The sequence below is a fragment of the Pezoporus wallicus genome, unplaced genomic scaffold, assembly GCF_028554395.1.
Source record: "Pezoporus wallicus isolate ANWC-B61680 ecotype Strahan unplaced genomic scaffold, APGP_CSIRO_Pwel_v1 contig_360, whole genome shotgun sequence".
Lineage (NCBI taxonomy): Eukaryota > Metazoa > Chordata > Aves > Psittaciformes > Psittacidae > Pezoporus > Pezoporus wallicus.
The window spans coordinates 805,558-827,716 of NW_026640059.1; the positions used below are offsets into that span (position 1 = coordinate 805,558).

Here is a 22,159-nt window from a genome sequence, read left to right on the forward strand (position 1 = left end):
GATTTTCATCTTATGGCATAGTGAAGACTTAGAAAAATGTCAAAGCATGTCATAATAATTCCTGTGGCCCTCTATACATATATATACATATACAGAAAGTTAGAACTAATAGGTACTAGCATGCAAATAACTACCAAGACCTGAAAGAGTTTATAGCATTTTTCTTGGCTTGGTTTTCACAATTACCATTTTCTCTGTCTCTTGATTTTGAAGTGTTATTTTCTTCTTTCATTAATCTCTTCTGTTAAACTGTCTCTGGTGGTATACTTTTACTTAACATTCACTTTCAGGCTCTTTCACACTCTCCCTGCTCATTCTCATTACCCCCCTAAGCAACTCATTCTATTTCCTTGTTCATAGATACATCCTTCGCCTTCCATCCAACACTTTTTTTTTCCTCCTTACCAAACTACCATTCTCTTTTGAGCTTCTACTTCACATACCAAGTAGGTGCACAACATAAAACTTGATGAAACTAATTTCCTCATCACTGACTAGAAGATGAGAGACTGAAATAAGGTGTTTTTTGGGTTTGGGGTGGTTGCTTTTTTATTTTATTTTCTGTGTATGCATTAATTTGTTTGGGTTTTGTTTGGTTTATTGGGGATTTTTTGTTTTAGCTCAGAAAACAGCAGACACTATAAAAAGGTCTATTTTTTAAGGCAGCTTCACAATGAAGCAACAGAACAGAAGCTGACAGTTTCTTTAGATGTTATTGCACACCTTGCAGTCAGAAGAGTGAACTGAGTGAGTAAAGTGCAGCGTATCTCAAGGTATATTGTGTGTAATTGTGATAACTCAAAAAAACCCCGTTCAGATCTACAGTGGTAACATCCAGCTCACAATTTAAAAGTATTTGTATCTTATTAAACTTTCACATTTTTGTCAGACACCATATCATATTTGTAAAGCCTTTTGAGTGAGATACTAGGTGATTAATCCTCTGTTCGAATTTGCAATGAAATCTGAGAACAGCCTGTAAACCTGTTACCTATGAGGTGTTATACATTGTATTTTCACAGTTTTATAGAATCTTAGAAAGCTATTTCTGAGCCTCTTGTAGAGATGACAGCTTTGAGAAGATTTCTGTGAGCTTCCACAAGTCAGAATAATAGAATTGCTGAGGGCACATCTGCCACTGGTGCAGAGACCTAAGCCCCATCTTCTCAACCAGCAGGCTCTTTGACGAGATGTTGCCATAAGCATAAACACCCCACAGAAAAACCCAAATTGAGTAACAAACCCCAAAACACTTAAAACCAGAACAAAATTCCCCCTTACTTTTTGCAAAGATATCAACAGGTGATCCATCAGGCAAGAGCCAAGGCCAGCCTTTGAACTGCCAAGCAGGACCCTGTACAAACACTGCCACCACACGATCCCTATGAACACACAAAGAGATGGACGTGCTGATGGCCTTCAACATTTAAATTACACACTCTCTTAACCAGACAATATATTATAGCACAATTTCTTATTTTAGTAACAGCAGTATAGCACATATAACCACCATACCTCCAGCACAGCTGTTAAGAAAAGAAAGATTAATGTGACTTTTCTAGACTTACAGCTCCATCCCTTCGCAGAATGCAGCTCAGTTTCTCATGATGCATTTATAAGAGGTCAAATCATGTTTATTCCTGGTCATTACAACCTGGGTCTTAAAACGTGCTCCAACATTTTTGAGGTAATCTTCTATGAACAAGAGTGTAAACTGAGATGTGTCAATTTAAAAGCCTTTATTCTGAATAATGTGAACTACTTCTCTAAAAATTTATTAGAAGAGACAACTGCTAAATTTCTGCAAAGAGCATCATTTATTGTAAGAGTATGTAACTGTTACCTGCTGTCTGAGAAAATAAATCTCTGAAGATGAAGCTTTTATATTAAAAAAAAATAAAAAAAAACCCACCTTTAAGAAAAAATGATCTCCCATATAGGAACTGTCTTTTTCTTGAACATTTACATAATCCAACCATGGTCCCTAGCTACTAAAATAAATGGTTACCTCCCTAATCTCCAAATTTAATTCATCATAAAATCTACCAAATCTCAAAGGGAAAAGAACGATGAAGGTGGAGTTTAGGGGTTTTTTGTTTGGTTTGGGGATTATTTTTTAAGACAGACTAAAGGTTTGCCATTTAAAATGATGCTGCAGGCTTTGCAATGGCTAACAGAAAAAAAAAAACTATCCCAAAAAACCTCCAAACAGCACAGCAGCAACATGGTAATTTCTAGATATTTATACCTAATTCTCCCTTGGATAAAATCAAGCTGAAAACCCACACCACTTCATCTCTTTGGTCAGAAGCACTTTAGGAACCATTAAAGACAGTTCTTAAACTGTTTAATGATCAAACCTTTAAGTGCTGTCTGCCCTTTAGAATTCCAAAACCATGGATTTCTGATAAGTTCAAGTTCTCAATACACAGAACAATTAATTTAGGAACGGGACCTTTTCAAAGTATTCCTCGTTATTCAAACCTAATTTGGAAGTTACAAACCCCCCCAAAATGTCAAAGTGCATGACCAAAATCTTCACACTTGGCAGGAAGAAATAAAAATGTTACCTCATTCATTACATTAAACAACAAAAGTCTTTTCTCCAGAATTTTCCTGCTCAACGGGAAAAATATTTTTATAGCATTGAAGAATTGGCTACAGACAAAACAATCTGCTTCCGGCTTTTTCTTAAAAAAGCTACCTATGATTCCCTTTCCCCAACTAGGGCTCTCCCTTCAGAAGGAGATTCCACCATTGAATCCAATTCAATAAATCTGATTCAATGCTGAAATCAAAGTTCAGCTTTTACTGTCTGATGCATTTTCTTTCTTGAACTACTAAAGAAGTTAAAATGTCAGATGCTGAAAGCCTGCAAACATATCTTCCCAATAGAGTCTTATCCAGAAAGCAGACAAGAAAAGGAGGACTTTTCCTCTCAGTTCACATTTCAGCAACTTGCATACTACAGTATCACAAACTAGAATATAAATATTTTGGGTGACACGGTTTAGCGTGAAGTGTCCTTGCCCATGGCAGGGGGGGTGGAACTAGATGATCTTATGGTCCTTTCCAACCCTAACCATTCTATGATTCTATTCCTGTTTGAATTTCTGGCACATTTCCAGCAAACCTAATAAGATTAGTTGTGCTAGTCATACTGTTAAAATACGAAATGTTGCAATTTCTTAAGACATTTAAGTTTAGTTTCATATTATTTTAACCTGAAGAAAAGACTCACATACGGTTAAGAGACAGATGCACTGTTATATCCATATAGTCACTTTTTAGTAAATTTAGTAGCATTTTATTGGTCCCCCTGAATTCTCCTGTTTAAGAAATTTTGTAAAAGGGAAATTTATTTTACCAGTCTTGCGGCATAAGTTTCAGAGGTTGGTCTACTACTCGATAAGGTACAGTAACGCTGACTGTAGTTCCCCCAGGCTGTATCTGGTCCTTCCTTCTCTGTATTAGAGTTTCATTCTCTCGCTGACAGCCTTGTTTTTTCTTTTCATCTGATGGTACAAACCTTGGGGAATAAAGAAACAGTCAGTAGACAAAAGCAATTTATTTGATGTAATCAGCAGGAAAAGCAACACGTTTATCAAACTTTGCATTATTGCCAAAGGTCACTAAAGCAATCTCATTTTCACTATGCCAAGCCTCCATCATTGCACATTCAGAAGAACAAACACAATAATATTTCATATGCCAAGATTATAAAATCAGTCATACTAAAAGGTCTTCTGCTCCTCAAAACTATGTCTGACCTGTTCTTATGCATTTGGGGTACTCTCTGCAGGCCTTACCCAATAAATTTGCAAATAATCAGCCAGAACACAATCTCCTAAATGGCCATAACTCATTCTCTTTAGTGATCAAGGGTAACATAGGAAAGCTTTGGCACTAAGAAACGATTCTAGGAGCAAACTTTGGAGTTCTTGCTCTTGTAACCACCAGAATTATGTTCTCTCAAGAAAGACAGGGTTTTCTGACAAAAAGATTTTTCAGTGAGGTTTTATTTTTTTGGATGATGGTGATTTTACATTATCAATCACTCATTTGTTTACCAAGATGCATGATACTACAATGCTGGATTTATTATTTTTTTCTAAATAGCTTCTCTGGTAGTTAAGTGCTCAAAAAATAAGGATAACATAATCCTCATGTCTTATGGAATCTCAGCATGACAAAAAGAAATGCTTAAAATGGAACCCCCCAAAATGAATTATGGATCTTTTCTCTTTCAGCACCAAACTTAAAAAAACCAAATGCAATTCCATTTCAAGAGTCACTTTTTTTATTGCAATAGTAAAATAAAATACACAGAACAGTTCTCAAAATTGGCATCATAAATGTGAGAGTAGTGTAAACCTTTTTACTGATGAATCTCTGTGGATTTTATCAAAAGTAAAGATAACAAAATCATGCATTTTATAGAACTAAAATTATGTCACAGATAAGAAGGTAAAGTGATGTGACCAGTATCACCTACTAGATTAGCAGAGAAGCAGGATTCAGACCCATGTTCTCCTAATACTCTATTCAGAACCGCCCAGCTGCACTACTGTTTGCCACTGACATTTAATTTCCAAAACTGCTGATACAAATAAACACTACATTTGACTTAACTGCAAAAGTCACCAGTATTACTGCTACATTTTAAAAGCACAATACTCTACATAACTGGTAAGATTTCTCTTCATTATAGTACAGATGCTGCTTCTTAAAAGTTTACTACATTTTTCAGTTAAGTTGTTTGCACCATTTCTATTTGTTCTCTTCACCTATTTCTATAACCTATTTTAATACTAAAAACCAATTTGAATGTGCTTGAACAGGCAGACCACACTTCCTGTCACTGGAAAAATAGATGAAAGGAATGAAAAATGAAGTATGAAAAAAACCCATGCATTATTCAGAGAACTTGAACATAGTTGTTTTTGCCAGCATTTCTGGAGGAAAACCCCAAGCAAACATGTTTTAAGGCAGCACTTGGAAACTGTTGATAAATTTTCAAGCAAAACTATTTTCCTTTCCTAATGAATATAAACAAACGAAGCCCCCTTATAGTCTTAATGATTTAACAGTCTTTCAAAAACAGAAAGTCACAACCAATTTGAGGCCCGAGTCCAAATGCGTACAGCTGCACTGGAAAATTTAAACAAAACAAAACCAACAAACAACCTGCAAATGACTATAAACTGCACATTAAAGTTGGCTAGCACTGTAAATACAGAAAAAGCATTACAAATGCTAGAGGATAACCTATCACTTAAATTATGCTTATCTGTATCGTACATGTGTAACACCACCATTCTACAGAAAATACAGACAAAAAGGCTTGTACAGGATACACTGGGGAAAGTACACTTTGGTCACCTAGAATACTATTTATGAAAATGTAAAAAAAATACTTTTAAAAGCTAAGTCACTTCACCAGTACTTGAAGTAATCAGAAAACAGCTTTACTTTGGTAGAAGCTACCAAACACAGCCTCAGAATTAAGTATTTCTAGTCAAGTTGCCAATTTAAAAACTCAAAAGTGAGGTGCAGCTTTAATCATGAACATGCATAATGGCCTGCCCTGCCAGCATGCTGCAGGCTTTGCTTTGCCAATAACAACTGATATGAAACTGTATTTTGTAACTTAAAATAAGGATTTGCTTGGAGGTCTTGAGCTTTTAAGAAAACCATTCATAAGTGTCTCCTCAGCAATCACAACTAGGGAATTTGGGCTGGAAAACGAATTTTATTCTTTTTCGTAACTTTAAAAGTTACAAACACCCTAACTTTCTCCTAACCACCTTTTACCCAAATGGCAAGGTCTATATGAAAAGCCAACATCACCTAAAATGGCGGAGAGCTAAAGAAGAATCGTTCTTTTATTACCTGTCCCATGCACTAAATGAGAACAAACTCTTACAGAATATGTAAATAAAAACCAAACAGCCATACATACATTACTGTGATAACTGAATATTCATCTGAATGAACAACAGCCTAAAAGGTCACATTTTAAATTTAATTTGTAAATGTGATGAAGCAAACACATTTTAAATGGAAACAGGAAACCTAGCCATGCCTGCCATGTTAGACAAGAAGCAATGTTGCTATTCTACAGAGCCTAACAATTTCACCACTCTACGTGAGACCCCTCAAATTTGGCTGAAACAGGCTTTCTCAGTTCTACTTCTACCTTTAAATATTTCTATGTTTATGAATTCATTTCAACAGTAGCTGATTCAGAGTTTCTCTCCATTTCAGCTAGAAAGTGTGTTACAGCGATTAAGGCACCATTCAGTTGTCTAGCAGGTACATAGCTGAGGCACAACAGTTTCAGTTTTACCTACTGTAAATGGTTCTGAGCACATTTCTTAAGGACAGAACATGAAATGTCTTATCTGAATTTTCTGAAGAAAAAAAAAATCAATAAGCAGATTCACATGGAACAGTAGAGAAGATGACTGTCATAACAAAGGCATTGAAAGAAATGCTTACAAATAGGCAAACACACAGACTACACAAATAAATGACAGTTTAAAGAAGTTTATAAACTATATGCTTGCATTTCTGGGAACCATCAATTCAGTAAGCATAATAAAAGCCATGTGCTCAGAAACTGAGAATCAATAAAATTATTGTATGATTACAAATATAATCATGGCTTGCTCCATCACTACCTAAACATAGAAGTCAAGCTTAAAAAAAAGTCTGAGTATTAAAGAAAAAAACAAAAACCTCATCTTCTCTTGGGAATTCTCTGCCACAATGCTATATGGATGGCTTAACTACACAATTGTACTTGACACCTTTTTAAATCACCCAAATCACTAGAAATGTGTTCTGAAACCCAGCTGTGTGGGAGCTTATTTTTTTAATGACTTCTCATATTACTATTTCCAGTAAAAAAAATTAATTTTTATACCCCAACTAGGAAACTAATAGCACTCAATTCTCTTGCTGTTAATTGACAAAATCATTATCCACATAAAACCCGGTGCACTCTCACTTTATAAAGACAGCAGGTCCCTTTCCTAAGGTAACAGGCAAGTGATTGACTAAAATCAAATTATGGGAGATAACTAGTAAGATACTAAGCACTGAACTGTGCGAGTTACTCATGCCTAGGCTCTAAATGCACACCAGTTGCTAGCAATAACTTTGACACATTTTTACTGAAGTCAGGTCAGCACTTTCTAGCCCCTAACTCAGGCATAGTGAAAAAAGCAGGAAAAGAGAATAAGGCAACTCCAACGCTGGAAAGTAACAGAGATCACTGTAATATCCGTAGGATTGTGTTTAGAACTAGGACTTATTTTTACAACCCTCTCAATATTTTTGTTACATTACAGTACCAAAGGCTTCATACACCTGTTCTTGCAAGAGAACAAAGCTTCTTTCTATAATACAGCATCCCTGAATCTATCAGATAGTTTGCTCATTATCAAAGCGGTGTAAATCTCAGTCAGTTGCCTGGCCACATACGGTGAAGCACATCATGACTGAAAACATCATCATAATAAAAATACATAATCATCTAATCATTTAATCTGCCTAATTCCTGTCTCACTTTTGTTCCATGGAAAGGAGAAGTCTTGCCTGATAAGCCTAACGTATATGCTCAAATACTTCATCTGGAAAGCCAAATTTTACACAGTAATTATCTAGTGCTGCATTCAGATAGGGATAAAAGAATAAAGTGTATTATATGAAATATTTTTCAGAGGATTCACAATACACTACAAGATATTGCAGTTCTGATTTTAAAATAAATTATATCTTTTTAATATTTTAGAAAAATCTCCATTTTCATCTTGTACTTTGTTCCCTAGAAAACCAGCCTTTAAAAAAAATGGCTATCAAGAATATCAAGAATATTTGCATATTATATAGCATGTTAAGTGTACATGTTACAATTATATATATACAAATGTCCTCTTACAAAATCTAAGTTGCAACAAATATATCCAACAGATAAATCAGGTATCTAAAAAAAATAATCTTAAACCAGCAACATGCTTCCACTTTATCATTATATATATATTTCATTCTATTCATGATAGCTTTTCTGTGTTCCACATTTTCTACTTCAAAAGAAAGCATAACATTAGCAATGAATTAAAGATGCCAAGCATCATACATATGACAGCTAAACTTCGCAAGGAAAACAACCCCAAAATACTACAAAGCTAGGAAAAAGGTTACTAAAATCATTGGTATAATTAATAGGCTTCTTTTAGTCCTTGACAATTGAATTTAATGCCATAATACTGGATGAAGACCATCCTTTTTTATTTTACAACAAACATCCTAAAATTTCAGCCACTGATATCCAAAGTGACAATGTGTTGCAGTGCAGTTACTTGTAAAAAAAGAAAATCCAGCATCCTAGACAAAAAAAATATACTGTCACACAGGAATTCCCAACTATTACTCTAAGCTTTGATTTTAAACAGTTTGATCTCTCATTATAATTTCTGCTAACTTGGTTCCTTATTTTGTTTAAAAGAAACCAATCAACCAACCAAAAAACATTTAAATGGAGGGAATAACAAAAATTTGTTTTATTTATGAAACCCAAATGTTCTTTATTATTACACACTTCACAGAACTGTGCTGCTCTGAGTATCAGGCATGGGAGAACAGGTTGGCCTGTAAACAGCCCACATCACATGTATCAAAGCTTTCATGCAACCCTGGGGCCCTCGTTCTCCTACGTTTCTTTGCAGTCTCCACTGCAATGGCTCTTACTCTTCCAGCTCCAAAACTCCTCCTTGTGCTGTATTACTGATCTTCTCTGATGGCTAATAAAACCAATCTGATTACCTCTAAAAATACAAGAAATTCAAATCTACCTGCATCTTCATCAGCCCGGGTAAGGCAGGGAATATTAATTTGTGTGTGTCTTTTCTATGTGGACAATATTTCCTTATGCCAAAACTTGCAGCAATGACATGCGTCTTCCAAATCTCTACTCTTCTGTCAAATTTAGCTGAGAGTGGGGAATGGGTTAAAGGCAGCAGTGACTTAGAGGCAGAAATTAGATAAGTCTTCTTTCGTTGGAAAACCACCACATATCTATAAATCACACTCGACATCAAGACTAGTTCCAAACTCCACATATCTGAACAGTAAAAAAAAAACCCAGTAGACATTCCTACAAGGTACCTCAATACATTTGAATGAAAAACAAACAAACGAACACAACCAACCCCCCCGCAAAACCTACAGGCCAGGTGGCATATTTACTAGAAGAATGCTAGAACTGCCACGGCTAAATTAACATTTCGCTCTTCGGCTATTGCACTTCTCATTCATTAACGTACCTTTTTCATTGTGTCTTTTGTACTTATTAATTACACCAGTGTATCCTCCTTTGAACCCTAAAACTTCATTTTTTTTCTGGCTCATGTTCTTTGCACTCTTATCAGGATCCTCTTGGGGCAGGTCTTAAGAAGTTAAGTGTAACTGCCCCAGTGGAGCTGAAAATACCGCAGGCCTCTTAGCACAGAGATACTTACACATTAGATATAGGTGCTTTATTCCATTTTAACTATTCTTATATCAAAAAGTCACAAATTACAAAGATGTAAAATCCAGGGCTTGTAGTTGTGAATTTTTTATACTTAAGCATAAAATCCCACATAAACAGGCAACATCTTCCATAAAATCATAGAATAGTTAGGGTTGGAAAGAACCTTAAGATCATCTAGTTCCAACCCCCCTGCCGTGGGCAGGGACACCTCACACTAACCCATGTCACCCAAGGCTCTGTCCAACCTGACCTTGAACATCGCCAGGGATGGAGCATTCATAGCTTCCTTAGGCAACCCATTCCAGTGCCTCACCACCCTCACAGTAAAGAACTTCTTCCTTATATCCAATCTAAACTTCCCCTGTTTAAGTTTGAACCCATTATTCCCTGTCCTGTCACTACAGTCCCTAATGAAGAGTCCCTCCCCAGCATCCCTATAGGCCCCCTTCAGATACTGGAAGGCTGCTATGAGGTCTCCATGCAGCCTTCTCTTCTCCAGGCTGAACAGCCCCAACTTTCTCAGCCTATCTCCATACAGGAGGTGCTCCAGTCCTCTAATCATCCTCATGGCCCTCCTCCGGACTTGTTCCAACAGTTCCTTCTCCTTTTGATGTTGAGGACACCAGAACTGCACAAAATACTCCAGGTGAGGTCTCACAAGAGCAGAGTAGAGGGGCAGGATCACCTCCTTCGATCTGCTGGTCATGCTCCTTTTGATGCATCCCAGGATAGCCCACCTCACAAGCGTGTCGAGGTTCCTCTGGATGGCATTCAAATGAACCACACAGCTTGGTGTCATCGGCAAACTTGCTGAGGGTGCACTCAATCCCACTGTCCATGTCAGCGACAAAGACGTTAAACAAGACCAGTCCCAACACCGATCCCTGAGAGACACCACTCGTTATTGATCTCCAGCTGGACATTGAGCCATTGGACACAACTCTTTGTGTGCGGCCATCCGGCCAGTTCTTTATCCACCGAGTGGTCCATCCATCAAATTGATGTCTCTCCAATTTAGAGACAAGGATGTCGTGTGGGACAGTGTCGAACGCTTCACACAAGTCCAGGTAGATGACATCAACTGCTCTACCCCTGTCCATCAGTTCTGTAGCCCCATCATAGAAGGCCACCAAATTGGTCAGGCAGGATTTCCCCTTAGTGAAGCCATGCTGGCTGTCACCAAGCACCTTGTTGATTTTCATGTGCCTTAGCATGCCTTCCAGGAGAATCTGCTCCAAGATTTTGCCAGGCACAGAGGTGAGACTGACTGGTCTGTAATTCCCCGGGTCATCCATTTTCGCCTTCTTGAAAATGGGGGTTATATCTCCCCTTTTCCAGTTGTCGAGAGCTTCACCTGACTGCCATAATTTTTCAAATATGATGGCCAGTGGCTTAGCAACTTCATTCGCCAGCTCCTTCAGGACCTGCGGATGGATCTCATCACGACCCATGGACTTGTGCACATTCAGGTTCTTAAGATGGTCGTGAACCAGATCCTCTCCTACAGTTGGCCTAAGGTCTTCTGTGTCTGCCATCAACACAATTACATCAGTCCAGTAACTGCTTGCACATTAAACTATAATAGTAAGAGCCAGCCTTCTCATCTATTAAATATTTCAGAAGAGGCACTAAGAGTCCAGTATGCTTACTGAATTCTTTGATGATGCAGCAGCAATCTAGGAGTTCAAAATAGCTGGAGCTCAGAAGAAATCAGTGGTATCTTGCAGCATAGTTTGAAAGAATTCTAGGGCAACTCAGTGAAAGCTGTAGCACCACTTTTTAAGGACAGCCTCTTTTTTGGGGAAAAAAAAAAAAAGCAGCTGTGTATGGCCTCATAAAAAAGGAGCAAAATGCTGAAGGTGAAATAGAGTCCATTTTCTCCATTTTCTTAACATACCATTATAGACAGTGTGTAAAGTGCATTTCTCTGTGAAAATGAGTTTTGTTTCAGGAAAATTAACTGGTAATAACTGACAGGCAACTCTAAATACCATCATAGAATCATAAAATAGTTAGAGTTGGAGAGGACCTTAAGATCATCAAGTTCCAACCCCCCTGCCATGGGCAGGGACACCTCACACTAAACCATATCACCCAAGGCCTCATCCAACCTGCTCTTGAACACTGCCAGGGATGGAGCATTCACAGCCTCCCTGGGCAACTTATTCCAGTGCCTCACCACCCTAACAGGAAAGAATTTCTTCCTTATATCCTATCTAAACTTCCCCTGTTTAAGTTTGAACCCGTTACCCCTTGTCCTATCACTACAGTCCCTAATGAAGAGTCCCTCTCCAGCATCTGCTGGACAAGCAGAAATATATTTTTTGGGCAGTGTGGTGGGTGCTGTTGTTTGTTTGTTTTTACCATAATCATGAATTCTGTCTTACCATGAATTAATTTGCAATGTTGATGGCATTCAGCCATAATGAAGTAAATCTCAGAAACATGTATGTGATGCAACAAGCAAATTTTAGCAACTTGTTAATATTTCCCTGAATGAGTTTACATAAATACTTGATAGCAATGCTTTATTCTTATTTTTGTTGCATGCAAGCTTAAAAAAAACCCTTTATTTACACAACCAGCTGACCTGTGCAGCTGATACTGACATTTATCTAACACAGAGGCCAGCCTCTGGTTGCCTTTATATAAACTGTGATCATTTCCCAAAATGTCTTCTGAGCTTCACAGCAGACTGTCCTTGCTCATTTTCTCTAAGACTTCTTCCATTGTAAGGGTTTGACGACTGGTGTGTGCATAAATAGTACATAAAAGAAAAGCACTATGGACATTAGAAATGGTACTGTAAGACCACCTTCTCAATCTGCCCACTCGGGTCATAGGTCACAACTGTGCAAAACCTCTGAAAATAAGTTTTTGCTTTTTTTCCTACTATTCAAGAGGCTTTAATTACTTTTATCCTTTATTAGGTAGTCAGGAGACAGCAGATACAGATACTCCCTCCTGCTTAATTAATTTGGTACTAGGATACCTTTATATCTGCAAACCGTTTTTATAAAGTATATTCTAATCAGCTACTTACTTCAGATCTTGCAGAAGGTCCTTGGCATTAAGCATCGTTATTAAAGAGGTCGTGGCTGCTGGAATAATGATTATAGGAGTTCGCGATCCTGTAGACATAACAGAGTTACATTTGGCTGGTTCATGTGTAGGGTTTTTTCATTGTTTTTGTCTGTGTGTTTTGGGGTTTTGACCATTTTTTTGTGGTTTTGATCACTGGTATCTCATCCTGTGCCCCTCTCACTTGTTTTTGGTATTTTTTTTTCATTAAAGGAACTTTACATAAGAAAAACCCACACCTGTTTAACAGATCAAAATCATGGAAAAATAATCATGAAAAACTGTACTAAATATTTTCAAACCTTAAGGTTTTCATTGACCAAAAAAACTGCTGACCTCTATCAGGAGTCTATAAATGTGGGCAGGACCCATATTTAGCGAAACAGAATGTTGTCTGCATCCTACAGCTTATGTTGTGGTTTGTGGTTCCAAGCAAGAGATAGAGTGAGTACAATTCACATGAAAATGAAAAGGATCATTTAACTAAAATTGACTCACCTTTTTTCTGGTTAGGAGGTGGTCTTGCTTGAGAAACTGAGGGAAAACAAACAGAAAAGACAGCTGAATGATTAATACAAATGGCATCATAAGGCAAAACTTAAATGTTTCTAGTTGCAGAAGTGAAGAGAGTCACACTACTGTCATTAGATCATTTTCACAGAAAACAAACAGCTTTTGACCATCTGAAACGTGTTACGACAACTGACTCTATCCTAATTTTACTCTGAAACTAGTCATCCCTCTCTAACCTCCTCAAAAACTCAGGGCACTACAACACTGGCAAAAATTGCAGCAACCTTAAAAAAACCCTGCTTGTAGATCTTAAGTTCAGTAGTGCTGAGCCAACAGGAAGATTGTTTGACAACAAACTAATCTTTACAGACCTTCAGGTTTTCATTAGTAGTTATTATTGCACATGACATCTGCAGGATTTGGTGATCCATAACACATACAGAACTTGCAGCAATCAAAAGCTGATGGTTGAACTCCCCAGAAAAGCCTCAAACCACCAAGAAAATCAGACAAACAATATAGGCCAGATAAAAACCACAGAATTCTCCCCTACACCCTGCCTATAAAACATTTTCACTTCAGTCTTCCAAGTTGTGACCTCTTCAATACAGGAGATAATTCAGTCCCAAACTGGAACAGCCATCAATTTTTTTTCACTTCAGCACTATTACTGAATAACCTGGCTTCCTCCAAAGAAACATTTTACACTTAAGTTTTCAGGAGTCCTAACTTGAGAAAAGAATTTTCGTGCTGGATAATTATCATCATACCTGTTTATCCTAATTCACACAAAAAGATATCACAAAATGGTGAGTAGTAGGAAGATTGATGCAGACTAACTCCAGTCTCAGCTGCTACTATGCATGACAAATTTAATTAATTGACTTCCAATTTCGTAGCACCAACGTGCTCATGTTTATTTATGACCAACTGTTTCTGAAACTTCCTAGAACAGTATAAATATTCAAAACACATAGTTGCCATTGTTGAAATACTAAGACCATATACTTAATTATCTTTTCCTGACACTGTCAAATGCACAGATAGAATTGGTAACACTATATTGAACTACATGAACTTTATCTACTCAGTGACATTTTTATGTTTTTTTTTTAATCTAGGTATCTTCTTGATCTAAAGACGTTCCTGAAATACATGGACAGCATTAGCTGCCCTAAGGAGGAATTGGGGGAGGAGGGGAAAAGCATCTGGAAGAAATTTGACTGCTTTGTACTTTGATACTGCAGAAAGGTGCAGAAAAAATAATCTTAAAATGAAATCACATCTTGGATATTTTTTTCACATCAGTATCTACAACTGCACTGTCCAATTCCAGTAATGCTGCTGATGTGCAAAGCAGCCTTTTTTAAACTGTATTTTTAAAAGTTTCAAACCCAATTTTTCTTTGAATGAAACAGTATATACTTTTTGCAGACTGTACTTCATTATTCTCTCTTTAACTTACAATATAGAGGCAAGATTACACTGGCCTTACTGAAGGGCAGTATCAGTATAAAATATATAATTTACATATTTCTGTCAGTTAATGTGCATGAAGTCACAGCTAGCAGTAGGAACCTGTGACAAGTCAGTCAGATTTCTATCTTTGCCACTTCTACCCTTTTCATACTGCTGTCAACTCCCATTTGCATGACTATGCTTAATGGGGCTAGTTAAGATGACAGGCAGCGTGACCTTTCTAGTACGAAAATAACCAAACAGAAGAATCTGTGCACAACAGCATTTAGGTATGCTGAGAGTATGCAATATTAGCATAGATTTTTTGGGAAGAATAATTTTTGCAATACTAAGTCTTAAAATTGAGTCCTACTAATAAATCTCAGGCAACACCCTGAAAGCATTTAGTAGCCCTAACAAGAATATGGAGTACTCCAGCGGTACTTTTATGAAAATGATATCCATTTTAAAAGGCAGTTTTGTTCCCCAAAACCCCAAAATGTCCCCTTTCCAATACCTTCATAACATCATCTTGTTCTTAAATAACACCCTTCACTTGAGATTTCCTTCCACCCAACCAGAAACTCTCATAGTATGTTAACTAAGTGCAGATATGCACATAGCTGTTTGGAATCCTCTCATATACTGTCTGTACTCTTACAACCTTTAAAAAAAGTCTAAGGTTTCTCATCATACTATCTTTGAATCTCAATTTGATATTCAATCTGACATATAAAACCAGCTTGGTAGCTAAAGTTTTCCAACTGGGAATTAAAAAGCCAGCTGAGGATTCTGGCCACGTTATGAATACCTTATGTGCCAAAAAGTGTGAAGAAGTAATGATAATGCATATGGAGAAAGACTTATTTCTGATACAGTAATAACAGAAGTAATAACTTATTTCTTTTTGAGATTAGCTTTTCTATGTAGGCAGTTTCTCACTGGAGTATTAACCAGCTCTTATTATACACTTAAGCTGCCATTTGTGAACTACCAAGCTGACAAACAAGTCTGTCACTTTTTAATTTCACTAGCACATCCTTTCAATGTGCTAATCAGGCAACACATTGAAAAGAATGAACCCAAGTGCCACAATATAACATGAACCAAACAATTATGTGTTATTTCCAACACATATGAAGTTAAAGACCACAAATAAACTATCCCCAATTCAGTCTTCAGCTAACTCAAGTTTTAAATAGCACTTCTTTGAAACTCACACTTATTTGGAATAGAAGCACAAATGACAGTAGAACACCTTACCTGGTCGTGGTACAGGCTGTGCTGCTGGCGTTTGAGTTTTGCGAGCAGAAGCACCTTCCTTTGAAAAGATAGAAGAGGTAATATTAACAACTATATTCAGAACTCTACAGATTCAACTTTAGACTTGGGGATAACAGCAAATCTTATAAGGTTTTATATGTTTACATTTTAACCATCAAATGCCATTCAGAAACTTCTTGTACATTCAAAGAAACCTTTCCTATTTACAGTATTGTTTCATTTTACCTATGGTAACTTTCACCAAGGGTTTGTAATGTCAATATAAGCAACTGGCTGAAGTGATTTCGCAACAAGATCTGTTTATACTCTTGTTGGAAAAGAAGGACTAAGAAATCGCAATGCACTCCTCCCAGAGTTTCATGCCCAGAAATAGCCCACTTGTGATAATTAGCTCTGCTCATGCCTTATCCAATTACCTTAATGTAACAAACAAAAGACCTGCACAACTACTTATTCTGGTTAACTCTACAGAGTCAACACACCAAATAAGAGAACAGTGAAGTCACATGTTGGGTTCCAAAGCAACAGTGAATTCCTGCAAGAACAAATTCTGTTCTCAGCTACTGCTGTGAAACCTCACTGAACAAAACACGTATTACTAACACTGTATGAAAGCTTGCTATATATTCCAGCCATTTCAATTTGCAAGGCTGACAGAAAACCTTTTAACATGAAACCATGAATTTTAGCTGAAAATTACTTAAATGCTATGTCAGGCATATACTACAACTGTGAGACACCTGGAAATGCCAGAGATCCCACTCTGGGAAAAACCTGTTGGAAAGTACTCCAATATAGCATTACCACATTTGTATGTCTGTGCAAAAACAACAGTATGTTTTGTAATTCAAAATAAAAAAGCTAATCAGCAGGGCACTACATCCAAGTAGCATCAAGTTCCACAATTTAAATAACACTTAAACTGCTTTTAAGTTTCCCCCATGAAAGTTAGAACTGTTTTTATCTCAAGAACTGTAAAGTACAATTAGAAGAGAAGATCACTTGACAAGCGCTTAGAAAACACAAACTTACCCAGAACCTTTATTCCCTGAGCTTTAGTCAAATCCAGCCATGATTTGTTACTACAGACCAGAGCTGACATTTGGTAAAGCACACAGCTTTTCCAGTTAGCAACCTCCAACTGACAGTATAAGGATTTAACCCTGCATTGCAAGAAACACATTAATTCCAAATTCTGCTGTACTCTTTTCTCATTATTAAAATGCTAACAACTATGTAGGGCACTTGAGTCAGTAACTCTTATATTAATACTTATTTTTTCAGGTGTCCAAGAAAAGGCATTTTTGCCAATGTCCTTTGACAATAATTATACAGAAAATGATAAAAATCAAATGCCACACTAAAAGAAGAGAAGCAGGAAAGGCTGACTACTTTTGAGAGAAACCTTTCAACTTAGAAACAGCAGTTTTTTGAAACACTGCCTTTTTACCAAGAAAGTAGAAATAAAACATTTTGCACCTGTTTCTATATAAAAATGTAATTTTCTGTGTGAAAAGACTGTTCCTATGGTGCACTAATTACACTTTTTGAAGAAATACCAAGAATTCCCACAACATTTCTTTAAATTCACAGCACCTCATGAAATGGAAAGAAGAACATCAAGCTAAAGAAATGTCAATTTCTGAGATGCTGTTTCAATTTTCTAAATCCAATCCAATTTACTTGGATACTTAACTATGACTGTCTGCAGTCCCACATGTCATATGCCTCCTTCCCTACAGAATCAGTAATGCAAGTTTTCTGCTTCCCCTTCCACTTACTCTGCGCCTCCAGTGTCTTGAATAGACCCTGCAGGTGCTACAGCAGATGCAATGAAGGGAGGGAGTCAGGAACTGCTTCAGACATTCTAGAGTTTTTGGAAATTCTTGTAAAGAATTGTAAGCAAATTATAACCTAATCCTTGCTCTGGTTTCCACTTGTACTTAGGACTTCCCTCTTCACCAAAATGCCCATAGAGCACCATAACATACATACAATGTAGCCTAACAACATAAGTGTCAAATTGCCTATTTGGGAGTTGCTCATCATTTCCTCTGAAATGTCTTCTCTACAATGATTAATGGGAAACTTAGCGCAGAAGTCTCAAACAAAATGGCTTTGAGAACACTGCAACTGAAACAAACAATCCCAAAACAACAACAGCACATTAAAAGAAAGAAAATTAAAAAAAAATGCATGTCAATATCTGATTAACGGTAGGAAATAAATTCATTTAAATGAGTAGATACAAAAGAGCCACCACTTCCATGTGTACGACCTTTTGATTTGTACGAACAATTACTGCAAATCAATAAACGGAGGTCACAGCTTTAAATGTTGTAAATCACTGCTTTAGATGGCAATAACTTCGTGGATGAACCTCTGCTCACAGCTCCTGATAACCTGGCATCTTAGCACATGTCGTGGTTTAAACCCAGTCAGGTAACTTGTTCACTCACTCCCAGTGAGTGGTGCCGAGCTGACAACAATCAAGGTCCGTGTTCGTCTCCCCCCCCTCCCTGCACTGGGGCTCTCCCCTTCCCCGCTCCCGGAGGAACGGGGAGGAGGATCGAGAGAGTGCAACTCCTACGGGTTGAGACAAGAACAGTCCAGCAACAAATCACCACCGCTACTATCAGCTAAAACAATGATAAGGGAAAATAACAAGGGAAGAGAATACGATACCACCGGCCAAGAAAACGAGTTCCACCCGGAAGCTCCTGTCCTTCCGAGTAACTCCCAGTTACCCCCCACCCCGGGCATGACGTGCTGTGGTATGGAATACCTCCCCGGCTAGCCCGGGTCAGGCGCCCCGCCTCTGCTTCCTCACAGCCTCCCCTCTTCCCTGGCAGAGCATGAGCCTCACAGTCCTTGGTCAGGGTAAACATCACTTAGCAACAACCGACAACATCGGCTTCACCAACGCTGTTCTCAAAACTAGAAGTCAAAACACAGCACTGCACCAGTTAACACAAAGGAAAAAACATGACTGCTACTGCTGAACCCAGGACATTATCCACCCCTTATTCCATACCATTCACGTCGTGCTCAGATCCCACATTTTCAATACACCATCGCTCTCCCACATATATACATCCATATACATACAGACCAAGAGGAAAAAAAAATCATTTTCTTAGTGCATGGACCAATCCCTATAATGCTGCCGAGTCCATCCGGTCCATGATGTTCCAAGTTCATTCTCTGTTGGGATGATGGCTGGAGGGAAGTCAGGGCCAGTCGCTGGTGACCTGGAGACATCTAGTTGATGGGCTATAAAAGCATTACACAGCAGGCAACAGCATACAATTGAGTTCACTGGCTGTTTTCCCCTAAAATCAAATCCCCTTGAGGTATACATCGGACTTCCCCATCTTCCCGCATTACCCACCAAGTATATCCAGGTCCCTGAGCAAAAGCAATCCCACGAGTGGGTTTGCCTTTACCTGAAGCAGGAATAACCCAGACTGTCTTCCCCAGCAAATTCTTCATATGCACCACGGGAACTTTGTCCCCCTCTACAATATGTAAAAGTTCTGACTGGGCTGGGCCAGCCCTGTTGGCAGATCCTCTGGTGTTGACCAACCAGGTGGCCTTTGGTAAATGTGTATCCCAATGCTTGAAAGTTCCCCCACCCATCGCTCTCAGTGTAGTTTTTAACAGCCCATTGTACCGTTCGATTTTCCCAGAGGCTGGTGCATGGTAGGGGATGTGATATACCCACTCAATGCCATGCTCTTTGGCCCAAATATCTATAAGGTTATTCCGGAAATGAGTCCCATTGTCTGACTCAATTCTCTCTGGGGTGCCGTGTCGCCACAAAATCTGTTTCTCAAGGCCCAGGATGGTGTTCCGGGCAGTGGCATGGGGCACAGCGTATGTTTCCAGCCACCCGGTGGTTGCTTCCACCATGGTAAGCACATGGCGCTTGCCTTGGCGGGTTGGTGGCAGTGTGATATAGTCAATCTGCCAGGCCTCCCCATATTTATACTTCAACCATCGTCCTCCATACCAAAGAGGCTTTAACCGCTTGGCTTGTTTAATTGCAGCACATGTTTCACACTCATGAATAACCTGGGCAATAGTGTCCATTGTTAAGTCCACCCCTCGGTCACGGGCCCATCTATATGTTGCATCTCTGCCCTGATGGCCTGAAGTGTCATGGGCCCACCGGGCCAAAAATAATTCACCTTTATGTTGCCAATCTAAGTCCATCTGAGCCACTTCAATCTTAGCCGCTTTATCCACTTGTTGGTTGTTCTGGTGTTCCTCAGTGGCCCGACTCTTGGGTACATGGGCATCTACATGACGTACCTTCACCACCAGGTTCTGCACCCGGGCAGCAATATCTTTCCACAGTGCAGCAGCCCAGATGGGTTTACCTCTGCGTTGCCAGTTGCTCTGCTTCCATTGCTTCAACCACCCCCACAGGGCATTTGCCACCATCCATGAGTCAGTATAGAGATAAAGTACTGGCCACTTTTCTCGTTCAGCAATGTCCAGGGCCAGCTGGATGGCTTTCACCTCGGCAAATTGACTCGATTCACCCTCTCCTTCAGCAGTTTCTGCAACTTGTCGTCCAGGACTCCATACAGCTGCCTTCCATCTCCGATGCTTTCCCACAATACGGCAAGAGCCATCAGTAAACAAGGCATACTGCTTTTCACTTTCTGACAGTTTATTATATGGTGGGGCCTCTTCAGCACGCACCACCTCCTCCTCTGGTGACATTCCTGAAATCTTTGCCCTCTGGCCAGTCCATGATGACTTCTAGAATGCCTGGACGACTGGGATTTCCTATTCGAGTTCGTTGTGTAATTAGTGCAGCCCATTTACTCCATGTAGCATCAGTTGCATGATGTGTAGAGGAGACCCTGCCTTTGAACATCCAGCCCAGCACGGGCAGCCGGGGTGCCAGGAGGAGCTGTGCTTCAGTGCCAATCACTTCCGAAGCAGCTCGAACCCCTTCATAGGCTGCCAGTATCTCTTTCTCAGTTGGGGTATAGCTGGCCTCAGATCCTTTGTATCCCCGACTCCAAAAGCCGAGGGGTCGACCTCGAGTCTCCCCTGGAGCTTTCTGCCAGAGGCTCCAGGTAGGACCGTTCTCCCCAGCTGCAGTGTACAGCACATTTTTTACATCTGGCCCGGTCCGGACAGGTCCAAGGGCTACTGCATGAACTATCTCGCGTTTAATTTGCTCAAAGGCTTGTTGCTGCTCAGGGCCCCATTTAAAATCATTCTTCTTCCGGGTCACATGATAGAGAGGGCTTACAATCGAACTGTAATTTGGGATGTGCATTCTCCAGAACCCCACTGCACCCAAGAAAGCTTGCGTTTCTTTCTTATTAGTTGGTGGAGACATTGCTGTTATCTTGTTGATCACATGTGTGGGGATCTGTCTACGTCCATCTTGCCATTTTATTCCCAAAAATTGAATCTCCTGTGCAGGTCCCTTGACCTTACTCCGTTTTATGGCAAAACCAGCTTTCAGCAGGATTTGGATTATTTTCCTCCCTTTCTCAAAGACTTCTTCCGCTGTATCGCCCCACACAATAATGTCATCAATGTACTGCAGGTGTTCTGGAGCTTGCCCCTGTTCCAGTGCAGTCTGGATCAGTCCATGGCAAATGGTAGGGCTGTGTTTCCACCCCTGGGGCAGTCGGTTCCAAGTGAACTGGACACCTCTCCAAGTAAAAGCAAACTGTGGCCTGCACTCTGCTGCCAAAGGAATGGAGAAAAATGCATTGGCAATATCAATCGTGGCATACCACTTGGCTGCTTTTGACTCTAGTTCATACTGAAGTTCTAGCATGTCCGGTACGGCAGCACTCAATGGTGGTGTGACTTCATTCAGGCCACGATAGTCTACTGTTAGTCTCCATTCTCCATTAGACTTTCGCACTGGCCATATGGGGCTATTGAAGGGTGAGCGGGTCCTGCTGATCACCCCCTGACTCTCCAGTCTACGGATCAGCTGATGGATGGGAATCAGGGAGTCTCGGTTGGTGCGATATTGCCGCCGGTGCACTGTTGTGGTCGCAATTGGCACTTGTTGTTCTTCAACTTTCAGCAACCCCACAGCAGAGGGATCTTCTGAGAGACCAGGCAAGGTGGACAGCTGCTCAATTTCCTCAGTCTCCAAAGCAGCAATACCAAAAGCCCACCGGTACCCTTTTGGGTCTTTGAAGTACCCTCTCTTGAGGTAGTCTATGCCGAGGATGCATGGAGCCTCTGGACCAGTCACAATAGGGTGCTTTTGCCACTCCCTCCCAGTCAGGCTGATTT

At 39.4% G+C, this 22,159-nt stretch overlaps 1 protein-coding gene across 2 annotated transcripts in view; it reads right to left on the reverse strand.

Annotated features, from left to right (window-relative positions):
- Window positions 1-22,159, reverse strand: part of CDC73 (cell division cycle 73) — a 118,095-nt gene that overhangs the window by 4,841 nt on the left and 91,095 nt on the right. Inside the window, exons 11-15 of one of the 2 annotated variants that reach the window (XM_057417180.1) lie at window positions 15,854-15,911; window positions 13,118-13,153; window positions 12,582-12,669; window positions 3,368-3,529; window positions 1,282-1,382 (exon numbers count right to left, since the gene is read on the reverse strand). In XM_057417180.1, the coding sequence (XP_057273163.1) occupies window positions 1,282-1,382; window positions 3,368-3,529; window positions 12,582-12,669; window positions 13,118-13,153; window positions 15,854-15,911 (445 nt within the window). The remainder of the gene's footprint in view (window positions 1-1,281; window positions 1,383-3,367; window positions 3,530-12,581; window positions 12,670-13,117; window positions 13,154-15,853; window positions 15,912-22,159) is intronic. The other variant, XM_057417181.1, reaches the window with a different exon arrangement.